Source organism: Protopterus annectens, chromosome 5.part0, assembly GCF_019279795.1.
Source record: "Protopterus annectens isolate FY-2018-M chromosome 5.part0, PAN1.0, whole genome shotgun sequence".
NCBI lineage: Eukaryota > Metazoa > Chordata > Ceratodontiformes > Protopteridae > Protopterus > Protopterus annectens.
In genome coordinates, this window is record NC_056735.1 from 370881125 (window position 1) to 370907416 (window position 26292).

The window sequence follows — 26292 nt, forward strand, 5'->3', positions numbered from 1 at the left end:
TACCATTTATTTTAATAAGAAAATAGATATCCTTGAAAACAGAAACAGTACAGCTGTGAGAGGTACTCACCACAAAATTAAATCTTCAAATATGTAGAATCTCACAGCAGTGCAAACACCCACCCACTAATTTCTGACTTAGATGAAAAAAGGATTAAAAAATATTTGCACCTTACATTATATAAGATGCACACATTTACTGTGTGCTTACGCTGTTACCACTGCAAGTTTGTAGTACTGTAGTATGGGCTATAGTTACGTTTCTTGTTGGCATATTTTAAATATTTACTGTGATCTTGAACTCTGATGTCACTGTGATTATATACGGAGTATTTTCCTGTTCTTTTATTATTTATTATTAAATATATTTAAACATTTCATTGTGGCTGATCTTGTAGAGATATTTAAGTTTTGAGAGTACTTGCATATTTATTTGACACTGTGGGCCACTCCTTATATCCTTGCTCTTGGTCAAACTACCATTTGCATTAATAGTAACATTATACAGTAAGATTGGACACCATTTATTAAGAGCCTTAAAGTAGCTGATAAGGAGAGTTGGCTGGTGGCAGTGATAGCTATCTTATAATCTGGGCAAAAGGGGGCATAGCTAGTAAACCTGTGCCAGCCCCAGGTGTGTGTGTGTGTGTGTGTGTGTGTGTGTAAATCAAACCTCAAAAGGTGTGTGTGTCAGCTACTTGGGCAGGGGCACAAAGCACTGGTTGGACAGACAGAGTGTTGGAGGTCTTGGCTTGACCACTCAGCTGAGATCTCAACTCTATAGCTGTGCAAGTGGTGAGTCTTACTGGGGATCTGGAGAAAGAGGTAGAAACTAGCCCAGGACTGACTGTGGTCTCTGTGTGCTCTCAACAGAAATTGCACTTGATGCTGACAGCTGCACCTGGAAATAATGTATGTGTACCTTGTCACACACTCAGTGTACATACCCCACTGTTGCCAGTGGTGAGGACTGAGGCTACTTGATTACTGGTCAAGTGGTGGGTCATCACAACACCTATTTCAAGGCTATGTACCTGCCTCACAGCTTCTTTCATACCTGCCCTACCAAAGTATACAACAGACTAAACACATTTAAACACATATAATAATTACAGGGTTAAGATCAACAGCTACAACCTACATTTATCTAATGAACATATTCACATTACAACCACAACTATCTACTACAGATCTTTACACTAATTTCCCCATCTCCAGCAAAAGTCTCTAGCTTACTATCTATGCTGCATAACCTACTGGGAAGACAGACACATACAGCATTAACCTCATTGCCAACATTAAATCCCTTTATTCTCCATTTTACATGGGATGGGGTGTAACACAGTAATGTGACTAGATTATCTAGAAACATAATTCAGCTTTGCTAACTCCAACAACCATATCCAATAACATTTCTTATTCATTACTATATATAGGCAATAAGACCTCACAATTTCAAGCCTGGCTAAATCATCATAAGCCAAGCGTATTATTAGTAGTATCTGAAACTTTGCTAAAACCAAACATCCTAGATACAGAATTCAATAGTCCTGACTATTCTATCTACAGATCTGGCCACATTAAAAGGAGTATTCGTGTTCACATAATAGTGAGGAGCTCCATTTTATCACCAGTACCAACCAACCTAACATTATCCCTTGATAGCAGTCAGTTCTAGTTAAGTGTCACATTAGCACACATAAACTGAATTCAGAATGTAGAACTACAACTCAGAAAAGCTTCAAAACTGCTTCCACCATCATTAAACTGTTTCCAAGACAACTGTTACGGCGAACTAATGTCACTAGCTGATTTCAGCATTCTATGGTCAATACAAACTGAATAAAACTGTGTTATATTCTAACTCTGAACTCTCCCAATTTATAAAAGCCTCAAGAATAGTTTTCTGATAAAAAGACGATGGTGTTTTAACATTGCATGTTTTCAAAATATCCAAATAATTTTATAATTAGTGGAATTTTATCAAAAAACCTCAGTGAGAAAAAGTCACCCCTGGAACACAGTAAAAGCAATCACCACTAAAAATGGAATTAATTGCCAACTGATTAAAAATGATAACTTTACTATGTTCAACTGACTACTCTATCTTAAACTACAAAAATGAACAATGAAGCTGTTATTACTTTCAATAACACTCTGTATTAGACAAAAACACCCTTGCCTGAAGAACTGAAGTAACAGATCATTCCCATGCACTGACACAACATCAAGAAAAGGAATGAAATATAGGGTACTCCATAGTTTCATGGGTGTACATTAGGGCCCTTAAAAGCCTAGCGGTGCAACCCACATGTGACCCACAAATCTGATTTATATTTGATTTACAGGGGGGTGATTTACTGACTGCCTTTGTCCATCATAGACCATAGAAGTCAAACCATTGGCAAAGTTCCGATTACCCTTCTAATGGGTTCAAGTTGCACTTAAACAGAAAACCTATAAAACCCAAGTGTAGACACAATCTCATAAAAGACACAAAGAAACAAATGCCAAAAACAAATATAAGCCAAAGACAATTACTACCCCCGACAACAAAACAACTGCAACACTGTTAATACAATGATGTGTGAAAGAAAAGTAAACAATAACCCCTTAAACTTCACAACTGAGCAGAATACTGTAATGCTTTCACACATCACTTTAAATCTTTGTCCCTCACACACATTTAAATTGTATGTGTATGTGTGTGTGTATATATATATATATATATATATATATATATATATATATATATATATATATATATATATATATATATATATATATACACACACACACACATACACACACATATACACACACACACACACACACACACACACACCATATATATCAATATTTTTTATTTTACATTTAATCGGGATAGTCCACTGGACACAGGGCCATTTTCAGTGGAGGCCCGGGGAGTAAAGCTCCACACATATGAATAACATAACAAAAAAGACTACAAAGTTTACAAAGTATATTTAGATAAAAAATGCAGTGAGTCTTAATTAATAGTAGTATATTCATACACAGCAGTCACAATTAGTGAAAACAGAGAAATCTTACAGTAATAGTTTCATTATTCTAAAGATATATATATATGTAAGTGGTCATTCAGACCTAGGGCATCTGATGCATTTAATTTGACCTGTCATAAATACTCCTCTCAGCATCTCCCCCTCTTGTGCATTTCCAAACAATCCAATGCACAAAAATGCTTATAGTCACTGCATTTCAGAATGTGAAAGAACAAGGTATTATTTTTACCTTTTCCCTTTATGCCATAACTATACTCAAAAGTATGAGAACAAAGTTTTGTATTGGTCCTCCCAGTGTCTACTGTTTGATTTTATGCATTTTGCAACACAGACATTATGATTGCAACAGTTACAATACTTAGGAGCTTGGTAAACTCATGCCAGTGTTAATACAATAACATAATGCGGAGTTTGCTCTAAACGTGCATCAATTACAACTGTTACACTCAGTAGTTTCTTTAGTGTCTGTCATGTCTCTTTGTCTTTATTAATTTTGAGCATATTCATCTGATTTGTGCTTCTACTAATAAAACAGTCTCCTCTCCCCAGCTATTTTTATTACTGCAGGATCCCCATAAAGATTTTCCATTTGCTGGACACTGCTTCTTTGATAGCTGGAGATGCTGGAGTACAAGAACAAAGCCCACCTCATGTTACCCCTGAAGTGTCTGCTAATGTCTCAGTGCTACACACAGCTTTGGCTGTAGGACTGGGAATTGTACTAATCTTTACCTACCAATTTTTCCTACAACTTCCAGCATTTTCAATGTATAACCTATATAAAAAAAATTTAGTTTTCAAATCCATCAAGCCAGTCTTAAATTAATGTCAGTTGTAGTTACTATATAAAGTGTGACCATTTACAGTGTTACTGTCTTCTTTAAATAAGGTAGGTGCATGATGCTGCTGTACCCCATATAAACATTGCTAGCAGTTTCTTTTCTTGTTAGCCTAGTAATAAACTTTTCACTAACCACAAACTTCTCTAGTTGCAGATGCACATAAAAAAAAAAAAAAAAAACATTGACCTTACTTAATTGGAATACTTGGAAGGTGAACTTTAAAACATGGCTGTCATTATTTCAATATACCTGAAGCACTCCCTTACATTGGAATGTCCTGAAAGCTGAGCTCAAAATTAGGGAAATAGCAGGGCAAGTTCCCCATTTTAGATTTAGGAATAAAAAAATCCTTGAAGAGGATGTTATGTTATCCAAATGTAATGGCTAGTAATAAATATAGTGAAGTTAATGTTACACAACCCTATAAAGAGGTGTAACTACTGGCCCTATATAGATACTAGCGGCAATTTTGAACATCCCTATACGGGTTATAAGTATGTGTTTAGGGTGAAAGCTGATTGCTGTACGCAGCATGTTGTTTATTTAGCCTACTGCGTAGTATTCATGGCATTCTATGTTGGTAAAACAAACAGAATGCTAAAAGATAAGAATATGGGAACACCTGTATAACATTTGGATATGTTGTATGAACAATGCTTTACCTGAACATGTCATGGATTAGCCCACAACATGCATTTACGTTTTTGGTTATGCATATTGTGACACCTAGTTTAAGTGAAGGGGACATAAAGACTGTAACTGAAATTAATCAGTTAAGATGGATCATTAGCATGAAGGCTGAACAAGGGAAGGGGTTGAATGAGAAGGCTTTTATTAAAAATATTTTAAGAGCACGGAGTTTAAGGAAATTTTATATATATATATATATATATATATATTTTTTTTTTTTTGTTAATATATATAGTCATTTATGTTATGTGTTACTACTGATGTCTTGTAGCTTTTAGATGTGTTTAATTATTTAACTGCTTAACTATGAGATGTGTTCCTGATTTAATGTTGAAAGTGGAGGTGGGATTACATCAAGGATCAACTCTGAGCCCTTTCTTATTTGAAATGGTGATGGACAGGTTGACAGACAAGATCAGACAGGACTCCCCGTGGACTTTGATGTTTGCAGATGACATTGTGATCTGTAGTGAGAGTAGGGAACAGGTGGTGGAGACTCTGGACAGATGGAGATATGCTCTAGAGAGAAGAGGAATGAAGGTCAGCCGGACTAAGACAGAATATATGTGTGTGAATGAGAGGGATGGTAGAGGAATGGTGAGGATGCAAGAAGTAAAGGTGGCAAAGGTGGATGAGTTTAAATACTTGGGATCAATAGTTCAGAGTAATGGTGAGTGTGGAAGAGAGGTGAAGAAGAGGGTACAGACAGGATGGATTGGGTGGAGAAGAGTGTCAGGAGTGATTTGTGACAGACGAGTACCTGTAAGAGTGAAAGGGAAGGTCTACAAGTGGGTAGTGAGACCAGCTATGTTATATGGGTTGGAGACAGTGGCATTGACAAAAAGGCAGGAGTTAGAGCTGGATGTGGCAGAGTTAAAGATGTTAAGATTTGCAATGGGTGTGACAAGGGTGGATAGGATTAGGAATAAGTATATAAGAGGGTCAGCCCAGGTTGGAAGGTTTGGAGACAAAGCCAGAGAGGCAAGATTACGTTGGTTTGGACATGTGCCGAGAAGGGATGCTGAGTATATTGGGAAAAAGATGCTAAGGATGAAGCTACCAGGTAAAAGGAAAAGAGGAAGGCCTAAGATAAGGTTTATGGATGTGGTGAGAGAGGAAATGCAGGTGGTTGGTGTGACAGAGCAAGATGCAGCGGACAGGAAGAAATGGAAAGAGACGATCTGCTGTGGCGACCCCTAACGGGAACAGCCGAAAGAAGAAGAAGGTTAGACTATTTACATTTTCACTATATGTACACAGCTGATTTTATCCTGGACTGTATGGTCTGACAAAGCTGAGGTGAAAGTGCTTACCAACTGTAATTTGGACATTTTATTAAAATAAGTATTTACTTTAACATGTTTTATGGTTCCTTTCACCATGCATTACTCTGTTGTTATACTTCTGCTGTGTTTCACTTTATAATCATGGTTTAAAACTGAAATAGTTCTATATGAAGCTGGGTATGATGGATCTTTACCATCTTTAGGTATTACAGCCATCACAACTTTCTTACAACTTGTTGGTGCTTCCTCTCCTTTAAATACTGCTAAACAAAACCTTCCAGATCTTTGTCACTTTTTTCCCTCCTAATTTCCAATTTTCCACAGGAATAGGATCTGTTCCTGGAGACTTTTTTTTTTGTGGATTGATTATACATGACCAGTTTTTATCTCATCTCCTCTTATCGTGACTACTAGTTAAGACTCATTTACCTCTAACCTCGGCATACTTAACACTTCCATAAATATTGCCACTTGTGCTCCTTCTTCATTTCCATATTTCTCTGCTGTATATATATTTTCAGAAAGCTTCTAAAATATCTACTCTTCAGGATCTCTGGCTATTTTTTTTTTTTTATTAAAGGCTCCCTAAGTTTGGTGACAACCATTTTTGTTGCCTAAGTCGTGAGACTAAAAAAGTGTTTGTGCTCTGCAGTTATTCTCAAAAAATGTTACTTAACAGCAATCTTTCTAAACTTATACATATTATACCGATACACCCTTTTTTTCTCTTTAGCACTCTGCAGTTGGGTCTCTTTTGTTCTGTGAGATCCCCTTTATTCTGTAATACTTTAACCCTTGTTATCCATTCTACATAATTCCTATCACTTCTCTTTTTTTCTTTTACTTCTACCCTATTTTTAAACTGCATTTCATTTTATCTTACTCACTAGATATAACTTCTGAAGAAATTTCTTTCTTTCTTAATAACCTGAATAACTTCCATTACCCATTCCTTAAATTATTTTTTAACAGGTGGGTGGGAAAGTGGCAGTGTCTCATTTTTACTTCATTACCCTGCATTTTTATCTTTGTTTTTAGTGGTGCATGATTTGAAATAGTTATCAGATGTGTGTCAATGCTTTCAATTAAATGCTCATGGTCCAGTGAAATATAATTTCTGTCTAGTTTGGCCCAGTTATTGTATCATGGGGAACAATATGTAAATTCTCTCAGAGTTCTTACCACTGAATTCATATCTTCTATATCAAATATTTTCAAAAATGTCTTCAGAAATCTACCCTCTTTGGTTGTATTTTCCATTCTAGGTCCCACAGACACATCCTCTCTGTTGTAAGTAAAATTCCAGTCCTCACCTGTAAGTAACAATTGCCTGCTGAAAGCTGATTACTTCTCGCAAAAATATGCAATGCCCCATAACAGCAGTTTTTAGTGCAATATAAATACATGCCAGCATAATCTTCCTCCCTTGCCAATAGCATTTACTACCACAAATCTTCTATCATCATCTTTTTTCTTTTCTATCACAACTGAAGCTCCTTTAGTAATTAGGATAATTACTCCCCTTTTCCTTCATCCCTGATATTTTGCTGAATATCCATCCTGAAATCCTTTATCACATTCACATGCTCATTTTCTTTCATATGTCCCTCCTGCAGCACTGCAATTTGCACTCTGCATTTCTCTGTCAATACCTGTAAGGTCATTTCCATTCCAAAATAATGTGGCTAGCAAAGCCATTACAGTAAGAAGTTACTGTACCCACATATTACACGACAGCTTTTTTGAATGTGCATTTCCAAACTTTGTCCTACATGCCCACAATAACACCTGGCAAGTTGATCTTTTATACAGTTGTTTCTTGTCATCCCTATTTGAACCTATGTCACATTTTTCAAGACTTTTCTAGTTTTAATAAAAAACATCAAACAACCTCCCCTTCATAACTTAGAACAAACACACAAAACCATGTACATCTTCCAAAAAGTGAAGTTACTCCTCCAGACAGGAACAATGGCTCCAAACTTATAGCTGTACCCACAAGCATTACATAACATATTCTTTTCTTAACTACATTCTCCTCCCAGAAGTTAAAACAGCTGGTATTGCTTTCAGAAAACATTAGCTTTGAGCCTTAAGAAAAAATGCACTAGCTGTCTTTAAATAAAAGTAGGTTATACATATATATTAAATGCAGTGAAGTATTAAGGTTGCTAGTGAACCTGCTATCTACTATTCACTTCCAATAATTTCAAACTTTATTTTTCACAAAACTGGCTGCCCTTGTAATCATAGCTCTCAACCATTTAGGGACAAATTTCAACAGAATCAGGGACAAAGCCAGAAAAAATCAGGGACAATCAGGGACACTTTTAAAATTAGTGCAATTAACTTTAGACATTCACAGAATCACAACGTATGAATTAATGTACATTTTCTGAGGTAAAAGAAGTCAACAACTCTTAATTATTGTCATTATTCATTAAGTGAAATTCAGCAACTTTCCTCCAAAAGTCACCATCTTAGGAGGGATTAAGAGGGACAGAGCTAAAATTTGAGTCAAAATCAGGGACAGTTGAGAGGTATGCTTGAAACCGTTAAATTTTGCATTTCCTTCAGCAAACAATGCTTAGAACTCTCTAGATTAATCACTTGTACTTGCAGAAAACTCATCTCCATAGAAATATAGTCAGCAACGAGAATAAAAACAGTTAACAACTCTGCATGTGTCTACAGGAGTCTTTGTTAAATTAACTCAGAACAAAATAGACTGTACAACTACCTTCAGCTGCAAATTTCTTGACCCCCACTGAACAATTGCCAAAGGAAAAAAACAAGCTAATATCATTACATATGAAAGAAAAGTAACACTTCTCATGGCATTCATCATTTCATTTTGTTTTATTTTTCAAGTCTACTTGCTAACTGAAAACACTTGTTTTCAGATTAAGCCAATGCTATTAATCTAGACATTCACCTACACAAAATTAAGAAAACACATCTCAACTCCACATATAATATATCAGTGCACCCACGTACCCCACCACAGCAGTCCAAGATTATAGCATATTAACTTAAATTTGCTTTTGCCTAGTCTTTCTTCTCCTTTTAGATTGTAAAACCTGGATTTCTTAACTAGATTACTTTAACATCTTTCGCACATGCAACAATCGCTGAAAAACCCACCCTCACCACATTTAAAATACCCCTGATTAAATCATACTACACAAAACTGGTTTACTATATAACATAGTTTATATCATGAAATGTTTTATACAAATACTATGAAGAACAAAAATAGTTTTACATACGGTTATATATTTTTTCATTTTACTGTCCTCCTAAACATTAATGACATAAGGTAGGGTATACGTTAAACATGTTGATGGACGGTAAAGCAAAGTTAACTGAATTCCAGTCTTTCTCAGGCACTCTTCTTGCAAATTCATATTTTAGAAGTATGACTGATGCTTTATAATCTCACATTTACTTACTAATTTCAATATTACTGGTCTTCTTCCTTTTCATTGCCATCTCCCAGAACAAGACTCTGATTCAAGTCTAGCATGCTCTCAACTCTTCTGGTCAACTCCTATGCTTTTATCCATATGTCAAGCATTTTCCTTTGGAACATGGGAAAGGATTCACTGGCAAAATCTCTCAATGAGCTATATTGTCAGATGAATGAGAAGCACAGTTCACTTCTGTTTGATGATGGCTCATTTTCAGTTTGATAAACTCATTAAAGTAGCTATGACAGTGCAACAGGGGCAACTGCCCCCAACAGCAATGTGTTGGGGAGTGTGATCAGCCGATCCAGATATCTCTTTAATATAATAACAGCTTTTAAAAGCTGGTACTGCATTTGCAGTTGAACCAGAGTGCTGTAGCCCACCTTCTGTGGTTACCATTGTAGCATCCAGTTTAAATCTTTTTTCCCTCTAAACTGAAACCTGAGCACTGCAGCACACCGGGCAGGCTACCAACTGTTTGCTACAGTTTAAAATATTTTTTTTTTCACTAAAGTGTGAGCACCATAGTGTATGTGCTGCCAGGGTATTTAATGTTTGCTACTTTGCTACATTTACAGAACTTGTTTGCTACAATTTAAAAGAATAAATGATTTTTTTAAAATAAAATATGCAGAAGGAAGTTCAGGGACAGGGCACGAAAACAGGACCTAAAAGGCTTGGACGGGGGTGTTATGCATTTGGATACCAGGTTCGTGGGCATGGATCTAACTGTAATAAGTCAATTGCTACAATGTAGCAATCAAATAAAGGAATTTTGTTTTCTTCTGGCTGACTCAGAATCAGCTTTTGTATTTCCTCTTTAGCTTGTTCTGCTTCAAAAAAAGTCTTTGGTCCTCCAGGAAAAATACTCTGAAGACAGTCAGATATAGCAGCTTGAATCTTACACCTGCGTCTCAACATTCCCTGACTGATGAGATACATTTGTTTTTCTTTTGCCTTGTGTACAGTGAATCATTATTTTCTACAATCACTCTGCTGTCTCCAATTATGAAAACTTTGCCCTTCTGCTGCTGTTTTATCAGGATCAGCTCTTCCTACTGATATTAGTACACTTAATAATACAGGTTTTAGCTGCTTTCTTGTGGCTAGGTTTGAAGTATACACATGATGTGCTCTTTCAATTAACAAATCCTGCTGTGGAATACCAGTTCAGTTTTATTTACTTATTTATTTACATTTGTTTACCAGGAAATTCCAACTGGACACAGTTCCTTTTTCAGCAGGCCCAAGAAAAAAAGCTCCACAGAACAATAAATGAGCAGCAGAGTACATGATGAACAATTGAATATACATACAATATCAAATAATACATACTGCAGCAAATATTAGCTATACATACAATATGATACATAGTAATGAACAGATATACCAATATCTTGCTAGAGGCTAGGAATAAATGCAGGATGTATATACAGATAGTACTAACCTCAAACGGATCCTGTTCTAAACTCATAGAACTAAATATTATATAGAAATATTGCACTAAACTCAAACAGATATAAAGCAGATGCTCCACATGAAGGCTGTTGGGATGGAAGGGGAAGATAGAGTAGTAAGAGAGGAGACTGAGTAATAGACGTGGTAATGACAGGAAGCTAGGTGCAAGTCAGTTGGATATGTTGTGAAGCCCGTGCACTGGCGCAGTAATCAAGGAGCCTCATCCTCACCACTAACACCAGTGAGGGGTGTCCACATTGGGAGGATAACAAGTACACACACAGTAAAGTGCAATGTACCTTAAGAGCACACAGAGATCAAAGTCAGTCTGGGGCTGGTTTCTCTCCAGATCCCCATAAGACTCCCCACTGGCATAGCTGTAGGCTACAGATTTCAGCCTAGTGGTCAAGCTAAAACCTCCAGCACCCTCTCTGTCCAACCAGTGCTTCATGTCCCTGCTCAAGTAGCTGACACGCACACACACTTTGAGATACGAGTTATAAATAACACACAGACACTCCTGGGGAAGGCTGGCACAGGTTCTCCAGCTATGCCCCCTTCTGTCCAGACTATAAGGTAGAAACCACTGCCACCAACCGCTGATACCAGCTACTAATAATGCCCTTCCTAAAGGGTGACCAATTTTTTACTGTTATCCAAATAGTAAGTGTGCCGAACAGCAAGACTATTGGAGTGGCTTGGACAGTATCAATAAATACATGCAATGTACTCAAAGAGCTTAAATTATCTCCACACAAAACAGCCACAGTTGAAAGGTTTAAAATATTTAATAATAATAATAATAAATAAAAACACAAGACAATACTCATCAGTTTAACACAGTGCTAATACAGAGTTCAGAAATCACAGGAAAATGCTTTAACATAATACTGTTGAACAGTCTGACAATAGTCCAATAGTCTAGACTAATCTGGCTAAATTTCTAGCTAACTCTAAGAGAAATACTAAGATCTAAGATCCTACTTACAGAGCAAAGGCAGAGTGCTGGTGAGTTGATGTGTCCAGGTTCAGACAAAATTCAAAATGCTCAAATCTTTTTCTCCGAGAAAGTCTTAAATTGATAAACACCATGTACTGCTTGGTCATTTCACATTATATCATTTTTTATCACTTCTTTAGTTCCCGGTTTAACAGAAACTCAAAATTTACATTTCTTAGTAAGCTGCACCTGGCCAGGAAGCCACAACAATAAAATACATTATACATGTAAAACCTTAGTAATTATCTCTTAAATTAAGACAATAGAAATAATTTCTGGGCCTAGACATCCTGTCTCTGAACATGAGATCAAACAGTTATACAATGCTTGACTTATCAGCTTTCTTCCAGCAGAGTACACTGTGGTTACACTTTTGAAGCTCAGTTCAACATAATTTTTTCACATTTGTTACACAAGCCTGTGGCTCTCCTATTGATATTTACAATGACATAGAATTATTTACAAAATTCTATCTAGCTAGGCTGGGAGCTTTCACATATATATTTGGAGTTGAGATGAAGTGAGGTAGTCAAGGATGTTATAACAGGTCTGAAAGATTGAGTGAGGAGGGAAGGGGAATGTAAAGTGTGAGCCAGAACCTGCAGAGGAAGGAATGCAATGATCAGACTGTGTGAGGCAGGCGAGGGGACAGGAAGGGGGTTACTAGTTGGGATTGGTGCATGGGTATAACCACAGACTTTTTAAGTGAGTTTTTAGTGCAGTCTTAAAGTGATTGCAAGAATGTAGTGTGGTTACGGTGGTGTGTGGATTATTCCATAATCTGGATATGACGCAGGAGAATAGTGCTTCTCCTGCTGCTTTTCTGGGTTTGGTCACTAAAAGTAGATTTTTGCTGCTGGAATGTAGTGGTCTAATGCAGCAGGAGGGCTGGAGAAGGTTTTGAAGGGATGGGACTTCAACAGGATGGTTGACTAACTTGTAGGCGAGAGAGAGATGATTCAGGTGAAGAAGTTGAGGGTGTTCAAGCCAGTCAAGTTCTCTAAGTGAGATACAGTGGTGGCTGCAATAAAATGCACTGGTGGCAAACTTGGAAATTTTATTGTAGCAAGCCTCAAGCTTGTTTTGGTCTGTTTGTCTAAGGTAGGTAAGTATAGGAGAGGCGTACAGTAAAGTGGAGATTAGGTGGGAATTAGCAATAGAAATTCTGGCTGTCTTGGTGAGGAATTGTTTGTTTCTTTGCAGTGCACCTCGTTTTTTGTGAACCTTTTTTATGGTAAGAAAAATGTGAGTGTCAATCTGAGATTATCAATCTCAACACCAAGTAGTTTGCTGTGTTCTGTTGGAGAGATGACAGTATTGTCTTTGGGTAGAATACTAAAGTGGGGGATAACTGGGTTAGATTTAGTGGATTGGAAGATAAGGTGTTTAGTCTTGCTCGGGTTGAGTAATAACTGGTCATTAGATAGCCAGTTTTCTACAAATGAAAAGGCTTCCTGTGTGACCTTGTGAAATTCAGGTATAGTTGGGACTGAGCAGATGAGGGTGGAGTCATCTGCATACTGTATAAGAAAAGCATGCCTGGTGGCTGTAAATAGATCATTGAAGAATGGAAATAGTAGGGGACCAAGGATGGAGGTTTGGGGAACACAGTGTGTTACAAGAAGTAGAGGAGATAGGTCATTATGCCAGACAATTGATTGTTGGTGACCAGTTAGATACCTGTGAAACCAATCAGTAGCTGACTGGGAAAAGGGTAGGTTAGTGAGAACAGAGATTAGTAGTCTGTATGAGACCATGTCAAAAGCCTTGGATAGATCCAGAAATATAGCAGAGGAGATCAGACCATTTTTTTATGATGAAGGATAGGATTAGTGAAAGACAGCAAGATGGTAATAGTGCTGTGGTATGGTCTGAAGCCATGCTGGGTGCTGGAGAGGATGTTATTAGCCAAGAGGTAGCCTAATACTTGAGAATGGATGCATTTCTCAAGTACCTTGGAAAGTGGAAAAAGGATGGTTATGGGGTGGCAATTGGAAAGTTCAATGGAGAAGCCACCTTTATGGAGAGGAATGAGGTGGGATATTTTCCACAGTGTGAGGACATTGCTCTCTGATCAGGACCAATTAATTAAGATAGAGACTGGATAAGCTAGGGCTTCTGGTGCTATTTTTAGGTATACAGAGGGGAGATTGTTAGCTGTAAAAAAGAAGGGACAGCAAAGTTTATTAAGGTTCGAAGTGTGTCTTCACATTGATTTGCATTAGTAGCCAGTCTGCACAGATTAGAGTAGGGAGATACATTAGCAAGGAAGGGGGAATGTATAGAGATGCAAATAAACAGGTGGGGCTCAAGTGATACAAAACTAAGTCAAACAGCACTGAAAGGGCTGCTTGAGGCAGAGAATAGGAAGGACCTGAATTAAGTGTATACTGCCTAGCGGACCGTTAGGATTACTACACAAGCTGGGATTGGGGGAGGACACAAGGCTCAAATGGTCAGTGTTATTAGCACGCTGAGAACTACTAAATAACACAGCTAATGTTAAAGCTTCACTATCACAACACATACATGTAGAATGCCTGGGTGGACTGATCCTGCTCTTCAGGCTCAGAGAGTATAACCCTGGTTTAGTTTTACAGTACTGATTCTTTCCTAGACTATATGGGTGGGGTGGCAGCTGCGGACTGCAGAGTTGCCAGAGTGTGATGTAGAATACTTGAGTGGACTGACCCTGCTTTTCAGGCTTGAAAGGGTATATCCTTGGACTAGTTGTGTAGTACTGATTCCTTCATAGACTGTTACAGGTGGGGTGGTAGCTGCGGACTGCAGAGTTGCCCAAGTGTGCCTGCTCTTCAGGCTCAAAGGGTATATCCTTGGTTTAGTTTTGCAGTACTGATTCCTTCCTAGACAGTATGGTTGGAGTGGTAGCTGCGGAGTGCAGAGTTGCCAGACTGTGATGTAGAATGCCTGGGTAGACTGACCATGGTCTTCAGCCTCAAAGGGTATATATTTGGTCTAGTTTTGCAGCACTGATTCCTTCCTACACTGTATGGGTGGGGTGGTGGCTGTGGACTACAGAGTTGCCCAAGTGTGCCTGCTCTTCAGGCTCAAAGGGTATATGTTTGGTTTAGTTTTGCAGTACTGATTCCTTCGTAGACTGTACGGGTGGGGTGGTAGCTGCGGACTGCAGAGTTACCAGAGTGTGCAGTGAGCAGAGTTCAACTGCTGATGTGAGCACTTGTGTCCTGATGGAAGACTAGTAATTTTAAGATTGCTTATTTGTGCTTTCATAAAATGAATAGTCTGTTCCTTCCAGTTTCTCTAGTACAGCAGCAAATCTCACGTTTTGTCTGCACGCTCTGTCTTCTACCTGTACTATTTTTGAAACATCCATTCTTCAGCAGTCTGTTTCTCAGCCAGACTTTTCTTCATGTCAGCCTCTTGATTTTTGCAGTTTTACCAGTTCATCTGAATAGCCAGTTAAAGCTCCTTCTATTTTTTTCCAGCCTTTTGTTACTTGAATTGAAATACTTCTTCAATGTTTTATTTATTTTAATCAGCTCTGAGTACATTTGATTTATTTTTTCCTTTAAATTATGGAAGCCATCTCTCGTAACAAAGTTGAAGCTTGAACTGCTTTTTTGTGAACAGTTGCAGGATTCCTCCCAGTCAGTATTTTTTTGCCCAAAGTATCCAGAGGCATTTAGCTCCATAGTATCAGCAATCCACAGTTTCACTCCAACGCGAGACAGCTATGGCTCCCTACACCAAACCCAATATTTCTCAGTACGTTTAGAAACAACAAAACGTACAAGCCAGCAGAATTAGCACTTTGAAGTTTTGACTTATTACTAGGCATGAAGGAAAGTCGTATGGTTGCATTTCACTGTTTTCTTTATCCATGAACCTGTTCTTTTTTCCCAAAAACAAGTTGTATTGTGATATCCCTGTCCAGTGTTGTCACTGTGTCCTTTGCCACATATGTGCTTTACTAGCTTCTGAGCATTCTTTTCCCTTACTGCTTACACTTCCTCTGAAAAATCATCTCTTACTTTTTGCATTTGCTGACTAGTGTTATGGCAGTTCACAGTTCTGCATCTTTTGAGTTCTTAATGGTGAACTCTTCCTCTGTGAGAGCATGAAACTTCACCTCTGACAAGTTTTGATGTTTCATAGTAAGACGTTTTCTAAGACTACACTGTCTACATCAAAGCATTACTAAAAACACAACCTGCAGGGGGAGGTATGTGAACCAAGGTCTTAAAACTACTGTCACTGGGCTCTATCTCTTTGCTACTGTGAAATCATGTAATCTTTAGCTTGATTTCTCCCAATTACATCCTTCTTCCTTAGGTACTGTAATGCATTTCAGCTAGAAACAATTACAGCCTGTACAGAAAGCAAGTGTGAATGATATTGGGTGGGATGGTTTAAATGAAGTATTAGCAATCTTTTGCCAACAGCAGATTACTAACTAGTTTAAAAAAGAAACTGCCTCACTGAGAAATTAGCTCATGCCTCTAAATCAACAATGGTACTAACTTTCATGACTTCTAGACACTCACCTTTTTTAAGGCAATGCCATTTATCCCTGCAGTTGGGACAAACACCACCTCTGCAGGAAAAGATATTATGAAGAGCAGACGTATATAAGGAACAGACATTATGAAGGGCAGACGATATATATAGATATGTATATTGTGTGTGATGTTTACAGTTACTGTTATGTACCTGCTTCTTTTCATCTTCTTGTGACTCTACTGAAAGTGACAAAATAACACTGTTTCCATTTGTTTTTCAGGCCAATGGGTACTAACGGCACAATAAATGGCAACATTCAAAACGAAGCTGCAGGAGCTATATATATCGTTCTCTTTCTAATAGGGGCTGCAGCCAATGGCTTTAATCTTTGGGATTTAAGACAAAGAAGGGGAAAAATTACATTTCTTTACATGATAAACCTAGCAGTCTCGGATTCCGTACTCTGCTGTAGCCTCCCGTTTAGGGCAGTATACTACTTCAAAACAAATGACTGGAATGCTACATCTGCAGAATGCTATGTGACAGCATTTGTCAGCATTTCTGTGTTCTATGTAAATATGTACAGTAGTATAATCTTTCTCCTTTGGATAGGGATCACCCGGTATGTGATAATAGTGAGGCCCAAATCAGGAATTTTTATACTTTTTTTAAAGCCAGGTTTAATTAAACCTTTATGTTTTGTGACCTGGATTATACCTTGCCTTACTGTCTTCCCTGTAATTATCCATTACTTTACAGGTCAGTATTCAAAAGACTCAAAGTCTTGTTTCACTTTCATTAAATATGAGCTTGGGTCACACCAAACAGCACACGTACTTGGATCAATTGCATTCTTTTTTATTTTGGTGATGTTACTTATATTTTATAGTTTGCTGGTGTGGCATCTCCAAAAGTCAAGAAGGAACAATGTAGTAATGAAACTTCAAAGTGGAAGCTTAAAGGTTCGGAGGAAAATTTTAGCCTCTGTGCTAATGTTTGTGGTATGCTTTATGCCTTACCACATTCAGAGAATTGTCATGTTATCACAAGACCCTAAAAACTGTACAACGCAAGACAGACTCTACACAGCAAAATATGGAACTCTTCTTCTCGCTGCCTTCAGCTGTTGTATTCATCCACTTCTGCACCTCTGTCTCCGTTCCAGATTTTGCAAAGCTGGAACTATATCGATGAATATGAACAGCATCAGTGAAAATGCAAACAGCAATAGGACAACAAAACCAACAGAGACCACCAACAAATAATGTGCTGCTTATAAACTTACAGTGCCTACAGGGGTCAGTAAAAGCATACATATTTTTATTGTGCAGATATCTTGCAGATGTTTCTTGAAAAACATTAATATCAATTCCCTAATATTCAGAAGTAAATTCATTTTCATTTTAATAAATAAGACTCACCTGGCCCTTAGTCCAGCCCCTATGAGATTTCTGACCAGTAATCGGATGAACACTTCTAGTACAATCCTATCCTAGTATCCTACCACACCAACTGAAAAACTTTACTGAAAAGATACAAAAGCAGCACCAAGAGAAGGAATACTGCTAGGAATTGTATATGTACAGTTAACATGGAGGCAACCGCACAATGCATAGGTTATTACTGGAGAAAGCTTACAGAAGGAATTAAATGTCTTTAGTAAAGAAAAGCTAAGCTTTGCTTGTGATCTGAATGCTCAGACAGGAGTTATTATCGCTCTGTTCATACCTCTCAAATCCCTAGATATTTGCAGAATGTACAGAGTTTTGGTCTGTTCAAATTTGTTTGTGTTTTTTTTTTTTTTTTTTGCAAATCACTGAAGTCAGTAAATAATGACATACATTTGAGTTTCAGACTTCATATCCTTCAGAAAATGCATACCAACAGAAATCCTGTTACTCTAGCAATGTTTATTAACAGTGATGTTTAAAATTTGTCCCTATTTTTCACCCTTTGCCTCACCTATTACCCCATTATTTTAGGCTTTGTCAAGATTTCTTGCATTAAGAGCCTGACAAGTAAAGCTCTAGTTCAGCACTCTGCATGGAAATATCTGAGTATTTTAGCATGTGAGAAAAAAAAATGCAGGCTCCAAAGCACCATGGCACATGGTATTAATTACCATGTTATAATACACATGAAAGTTTCTGGAAATTTCTTTTTTTGTTTCATTTTAAGGTTTTGCTAAAGATTTGCATAATGATCCTTTAATGGTATCAACTGATGCTTTCAGACTTAGAAGGTTAACATAAATGTGATGCTAAAAGTGCCTGACTGATCTGTTGGCTCAAAGTATCAACTTTGATCATCTTTCAAATCATTTACTAAACACCATTTCAGACCAAAATGTCATTTACAATTTTTCCTTTTCTTTTAATAGCATGTATTCAAAATGCATTTTGCTTATTTCTAAACAACATGATAAGTCAAGCACCCTGTATTCTGTTACAACTTTCTGCCGCAGTATAACAAAGCAACTTCACTGGGAAACAGATAATAAACTGCTTTTCCACTTGCACCAGTGTAAGTCTCAACTGTACTGCCAGTGCGTGTCCTTACGATTCATTCTAAGGCCTTGCAAGATGTGAATGCATCGTCACTTCTAGGAATGGCAAGCTTGGAGATAACCAGGAGGTGGGGATACGGGCACACAATGGAAAACAGAATGCAGCACACTGTCACAGGAAGAGTAGGAATATTCATTTAATTGGAGATAACCAGGAGGTGGGGATACGGGCACACAATGGAAAACAGAATGCAGCACACTGTCACAGGAAGAGTAGGAATATTCATTTAATTGGAGATAACCAGGAGGTGGGGATACGGGCACACAATGGAAAACAGACAGAATGCAGCACACTGTCACAGGAAGAGTAGGAACATTCATTTAATTGGTGATAACCAGGAGGTGGGGATACGGGCACACAATGGAAAACAGACAGAATGCAGCACACTGTCACAGGAAGAGTAGGAATATTCATTTAATTGGAGATAACCAGGAGGTGGGGATACGGGCACACAATGGAAAACAGACAGAATGCAGCACACTGTCACAGGAAGAGTAGGAATATTCATTTAACTGGAGATAACCAGGAGGTGGGGATACGGGCACACAATGGAAAACAGAATGCAGCACACTGTCACAGGAAGAGTAGGAATATTCATTTAATTGGAGATAACCAGGAGGTGGGGATACGGGCACACAATGGAAAACAGACAGAATGCAGCACACTGTCACAGGAAGAGTAGGAACATTCATTTAACTGGAGATAACCAGGAGGTGGGGATACGGGCACACAATGGAAAACAGACAGAATGCAGCACACTGTCACAGGAAGAGTAGGAATATTCATTTAATTGGAGATAACCAGGAGGTGGGGATACGGGCACACAATGGAAAACAGACAGAATGCAGCACACTGTCACAGGAAGAGTAGGAATATTCATTTAATTGAAGATAACCAGGAGGTGGGGATACGGGCACACAATGGAAAACAGACAGAATGCAGCACACTGTCACAGGAAGAGTAGGAATATTCATTTAATTGGAGATAACCAGGAGGTGGGGATACGGGCACACAATGGAAAACAGACAGAATGCAGCACACTGTCACAGGAAGAGTAGGAATATTCATTTAATTGGAGATAACCAGGAGGTGGGGATACGGGCACACAATGGAAAACAGACAGAATGCAGCACACTGTCACAGGAAGAGTAGGAATATTCATTTAATTGGAGATAACCAGGAGGTGGGGATATGGGCACACAATGGAAAACAGACAGAATGCAGCACACTGTCACAGGAAGAGTAGGAATATTCATTTAATTGGAGATAACCAGGAGGTGGGGATACGGGCACACAATGGAAAACAGACAGAATGCAGCACACTGTCACAGGAAGAGTAGGAATATTCATTTAATTGGAGATAACCAGGAGGTGGGGATACGGGCACACAATGGAAAACAGACAGAATGCAGCACACTGTCACAGGAAGAGTAGGAATATTCATTTAATTGGAGATAACCAGGAGGTGGGGATACGGGCACACAGTGAAAAACAGACAGAATGCAGCACACTGTCACAGGAAGAGTAGGAATATTCATTTAATTGGAGATAACCAGGAGGTGGGGATACGGGCACACAATGGAAAACAGACAGAATGCAGCACACTGTCACAGGAAGAGTAGGAATATTCATTTAATTGGAGATAACCAGGAGGTGGGGATACGGGCACGCAATGGAAAACAGACAGAATGCAGCACACTGTCACAGGAAGAGTAGGAATATTCATTTCATTGCTTATTTATTTACTTAAAATTTGTTAACCGGGAAAGTAAGCTGGTCTATTTATCCTTTTTAGCCGCAACCCAAGGTGATTAATTAGTTAAACAAATTCAAGCAAGCACAGCTCAGAGAAATCACAGTTATCAAAATTAGAAAGTTACAGCATATTACATTAAATATAAAATACAAAAACATTTACAAAGGGAAATAAACAGATACAGTATGGATATAGAAATGACTGTGTACAACTCAGACCCACAGAAATAATACACGAGCAGCTGTTGTATGAAAAACAGTAATAGTGTCACTTTTAGGATCCGTATTGTACTGCTTTTGCCTGTATCACGAAAGCAGTTGCATTTTGCTTCACTGTGTAAACATTCATATAGTGAGGTTTTAAAGTTTGGTTATTTTTATCTTTATTTGGAAGACCATTCCAGTCAGAAGAGCCCATTCATCAATTGCAATTTTGAACTTGGGTCTAATTAAGTGAACGTGTTATCTTGGCTGTTTTTAAGAGAACAGATTGTTTCCTTAACTAAAAGCAGTCTTTTAAGAGACGGACAATAATCATTGTGAAGAATTTTTTAAAAATCAGTAGCATGGAGATAGGATGCCCTGTTTGTAATGGGAAACCAGACAACTTGATTAAATAGGTCACAATGATGTTTATGTCTGTTAGTATAAGAAATCAGACTATGTTATTTTTTATGATTTGTAATTTGTGGGTAGTTTAGGCTGACTACAAACAGTGGAGAGGCAGACCATACTTCAGTTTTGGAAGCAGAACATTTTTGCCTATGGCTGTCCTTGCATAGAGAACTAGTAAGTGGGAGACAATGGTAGCATAGCTTTAGTTGAGTAAGAACCTAGAGTTTGAGGAGTAGGAAACAGCTTATTATTATTATTTGTGCTACTCTTTGGCATTTAGTAAGAGTTTGTAGCTAAATTATCAAAAGGTTAAGATTGACTGAAGACTGAGTTACAAAGCCTGGATTGTTTTGCAGGACTCTACCCTAAGAATGTCATCAGAATGCATTACTACTTTTAAGATACTACAGATCCAAAGGGATGTCATTTATAAGGATGAGAAGTGTCCAGGGACAGAGTTTTGTGATACGCCAGTCCTCACACAGTAGCCCATTTTTACTAATGTGGCGATCCCTAACAAGAAAAGCTGGAAGAAGAATAAGAGGGGTACAAGTTGATTATGCAGCAGTGTTTAGAAGATTTTTGTTAGGGACAGACATTAGACATGCATCTCGTGTCTTTGAGACCAGAGGGTTTAGAAATTCTGGGTAGAATAATGATGATATGTTTAAAAGCATGGGGTATCTTCCCAGTAGTGAGTGACGAACTGAAGATAGGGGAGACAGATTTAACATTTTTTTCATCTGAAAGTTTCAGGAACTTGGGGTGAAGGTTGCAAGTTTAACTTCAAGACAGTCCTTGGTTTGTTTGACAATGACAGCTGAAAAGTGGGAAAGGAATGCATATTCTGTTTATGGGTATAATGTTAACATCTGTGTAATTAGGAGAAAGGGGAAAGAGTCATTACTGTTTTCTGCAGGAGAGAGAAGATTTACTCTTATATTGCTTCAAAAAGTCTGAGTTAAGGATACTGATACTGCATGAGCTGCTTGAAGAGTCTGTAATATGCCCAGTTAGGCATGTTTTTTTTTTTCTTTCAAAAATTGTTTTGGTTAGGAAGAGAAAGATTGCTGCGTTTGTCTCATGAATAGTGATTTTAATGCTGTTGGTTGCCATTCTAGCTTCTATTTTAAGTTCTAGAAATGTTTGGCAAAGGTGTGAGATGTGGGTTTGGCTTTCCATGTATTCCAAGCAGAGTCACATTGCTTCAGTTTTTGTTTACACTGTTTGCCATCTGTGGGTAACTGGAAATGCTGCTTCTTGGAAGGTTGACAGGGCTCATCATAAAAAAGGAAAAGGTACCCTTCTGGGTCAATTTGGGAGCAAATTGGGGATCAGTCAATTAACGATAGATTACTGCTATGGATGGAGAGTTTATTTCATAGGAATGACCTTCAAGTTAGGACTGTCACTTTTGTTTTAAATGACCAATACGATATGACTGGCAATGATCACTGATGGAATTAGATTGGGTATTAATATGGGTGCATCTATTCTTCATGTTAGTTATACTGAGGTCAAGTATGGAATGATTACCAGTACGAAGGCAAGGTCTAGTAAGTTCTTGCACAATCCGATCAAGGCCGAGTATGAAACACCTTGAACAGACATAGTTTATGTGGATCTCTATTATTAATGTTACAGTACCCAAGATCACACACATTTTATTAAATCCTTTGGAGAACACATGAAAAAGTGTTTGCTGCAGGACTCTACGGAAGATGGAGGGGGAATATACAGACTGTTTGAAACTGTGTGCGTTGCCCTACAGAAATAAGGGCTGTTATCCAAATTGGGCTCCTGTTGCCACAGGTAGAATGGGATCTACTGCCTAATATGGAAGAGAAGTGTTTTATATTCAACATTACACCACCCCTTTCTTTTACTTGGTCTGTTATCTAAGTATACTGTAGCTCACAGAATCAAAGGATCATAGGTTACTAGGCTAACGGCCCCATGGCCTTTACAAGCATAGCCAAGTTCAACCCATGTTCCCAAGGGTGTCTATTCAAGTAGACACTAAAATCAGCACCTATTGCCCCTGTCCAAGAGGAACACAGGTGAAACCCCCAGGGTGAGTTTCAGGATACCCATCCAATCATCCAAATTATGCTTAAATTGGTCCGAGGGGCTTTGTTTAACATCAATAGGAAGCTTGTTCCAAAGGTGGGGAAAGCTCTGTGAGACAAATCTGTCACTCCAGCAAGTTCTGTTGATGTCACATACCAAGTTATGGTCTTTTGAGCAAGTGACCCGTGTGCCATTCGACTTGCGAATGTGCAGTATTTTCATTAAAGCTGGGTCAGAGACATACCTCTCAAGTGTACGTCATTGCGAGGAATGTTCCTCTTTTGGGGTCTGAAAAAGTTCATGTTCCTCAAAGTTCCACACTGACAGGGTCCATCACACATTTACTGTTAGCAGCATTTTAACTGACATCAATGGTAAATAGAACTGAATCATATTATTTCATCAAAAGACCTATTCTATAAGTAAAAATATCCCATTTTAGCCATCCTATGAGCTTCCTAGATGAAGTTGTTAATAAGTGGTCCACATTTTGCCCATTTGTTCCACATTATGAGAGGCAGTGTTCCTCATTTTGGAGATGAAAGATTGAGAGCTATGGTCAGAGATTGCTCTTTATGCAAGGCACAGGTCACCTCTGAGCAGTTTGTATGATACAGAGTAAAGTGACAATGATTTCAGTCTGTCCGCATAAGACAGATCTTGAAGATCCTGAATTTTCTTTGTAAGGAACCTTTGTGGTCTCTCCAATTGCTGCAGGTGTTTGGAAAGGAACATACCAGAGGGAGCATTGTACTTTATTATTGGCCTGATGAGGGAAGAATACAGGGGGGTCATAACCTCTTTTTTTTCTGGAGGCAATGCCCTTACTTATGAGATGAGCAATATAAAATGCCCTTCTTACCACTGTGGAGACATGAAGATCGAAGTTAAGGTTCCTGTCGACTTGTGTGCCCATATCTCTCACCACTGACTATGTGCTTAGGGTATTGCCATTGATGTGGTCGTTTGCAGGAACATCACCCTTGCCGAAGGGGATGACAATGCATTTTTTTGCATTACGTTTCAGATCATGACTTTGGCACCAGTCAGTCTGCATAAGATCTTCTTGCAGAATGTTGACATCACTAGGGGATTCAATGACTGCTCCCAGTTTGCAGTCATCAGCAAATTTTGTCAGCCACAGTCCTTTAGTTTTAGCCTGTACTTTGCAGAAGTAAATTCCAGACAGCAGGGGTCCCAGACCTGATCCCTGTGGAACACCATGGGTTAAGGGTCTGTCGGAGGAGGTAGAGTCCCCTATTTTGACCATATGAGTTCTATCAGTGAGCCAGTTTGCAACTCACCTAACAATATATGGGTTGATACCCAGCTGGGAAAGTTTATCAATGATGTCTGAGTGGGGAATTGTCAAAGGCCTTGGCTAAGTCTAGGTAGGCTGTATGCACAGATATGCCCTCATCTAGGGTTTTGGTGACTATCTTGAAGAAATCCAGCAAGTTTAACAGGCATGATCTCCCCCTGACAAAGCCAAACCGGGTCGGGTCAAGCATTTGGAGATTTCCCACATCTCTGTTAATAAGGTCCATGAGGATTTGTTCCATGGCCTTGCAGATAAGACTGGTCAGGATAATGGGTCTATAGCACTTAGGGGTCCATGGATGCACCCCTTTGTGCAAAGGGATGATGGTAGCTGTTTTCTGTTCCACTGGGATGAAGCCAGTGCTTAGGCTGTGACTGAAAAATGTGCCTAATGGTGATGCCAATTCCTGTTTTAACCCATGTAGAACACAGCCCGGGATGTTGGCTGATCCCATAGAGGCTGTGTTTTTGGCCTTGCAAACGGTATTTAAGATCTGCTCCTCAGAGATACTAGGTGGGGGACAGGTGTTGGGGATGGTTTGCTGTATATGTGGCGGGGCCAGGAGAGTGAAGTTTTCACTGAACCTGTCAGCCAGGAGGTGTGCTATATCCACATGTTCTGTATATGTAGTACCATTAACTACAAGTTCAGCACAAATCCGAGCCTTATCTTTGAGTTTATGGACACAACTAAAGAATGCCTTGTGGCTCCCTCTTAGTTAGGGAAGCTAATTTGGATTCATAGTTAGCTTTGGAGGACTTCACTAGGAGTCTTATTTGCTTGTTTAAGTTGAGGAGGGAGTGTTTCCAGTTTTGAAACCATTCCTTCCTACTCTTAGACAGCAATTTCTTTCTCCTATTATATAGCCTATTAATGGCAGTTGTCCATCAGGGAGGTCTGGTTTTCCTTAAAAATCTCGCTTTGGTTCTATCAGATTACAGCAGAGTCAATACAATTGTACAGGTGCTTATATAAAGCATTGGTGTATAACTCAGCATAGGTGTCTGTTCCATCAGTGGGGGGAGGGGCTCTGAAGCTATTTATGCTGTCATGTAAGAGGTTGTAATTGGCCTTGGAGAAGTTTTTTGGTCTAGTTGTTGCTAAAGGGAGTCTTGTGTTATAGTTACTTCTAGCAAGACTAAGTGGTCAGATCTCACCAGGGATGGGCACACACTGGGGGTGATGCAGCAGTCCCCCATGTTAGTGAACACCAGATCCAGGATATTTGAGCCCATTGTGGGTGCGTCATCCAGCTGGTCCAGGGCACTGGAGTTAACGAAGTCCAGGAATCTTTAGGCAAGTTGTTAGATGTAAAAGGAGATGTGCTGAAATGTTTTCACCAGATCTCAGAATGGCTATAACGTGTTTTTTTTTCAATTAAGAGCTAGCTTTCTAGTAAAGCCCATTTGTTGTTATTAATGTTGAAAATATTTAAAGCCTCAATTCTCAGTGATTTACTATTAGAAATGAGAGTCTGTGAGGTATGAGGATGCATTTGAGAAGTGGGATCTGGGTTGAAGTTAATATCCCCGGACAGAACGTACTTATGGAAGACATATTATATAATTTGAACAGAAGGTCTTTGAATTGTTTTGTTTGCCTGTATTTTGCATTAGATATATTTGGATAATGTATTGTCATTTTGTTAAGTAATATGGATTTCAGATGGCCGAGCTTTAGTGTTGCAGGTGT

The 26292-nt window shown here is 38.6% G+C and overlaps 2 protein-coding genes across 8 annotated transcripts in view; one reads left to right on the forward strand and one right to left on the reverse strand.

The window, feature by feature from the left end:
• Window positions 1-18788, forward strand: part of LOC122802640 (cysteinyl leukotriene receptor 2-like) — a 121957-nt gene extending 103169 nt beyond the window's left edge. The window contains exon 2 of the mRNA XM_044072338.1: window positions 16553-18788. Within this exon, the coding sequence (XP_043928273.1) occupies window positions 16557-17537 (981 nt within the window). The 5' untranslated portion in view covers window positions 16553-16556 and the 3' untranslated portion in view covers window positions 17538-18788. The remainder of the gene's footprint in view (window positions 1-16552) is intronic.
• The window catches only part of CASK (calcium/calmodulin dependent serine protein kinase), a 4132188-nt gene that overhangs the window by 2014377 nt on the left and 2091519 nt on the right, over window positions 1-26292 (reverse strand). The window lies entirely within an intron of this gene.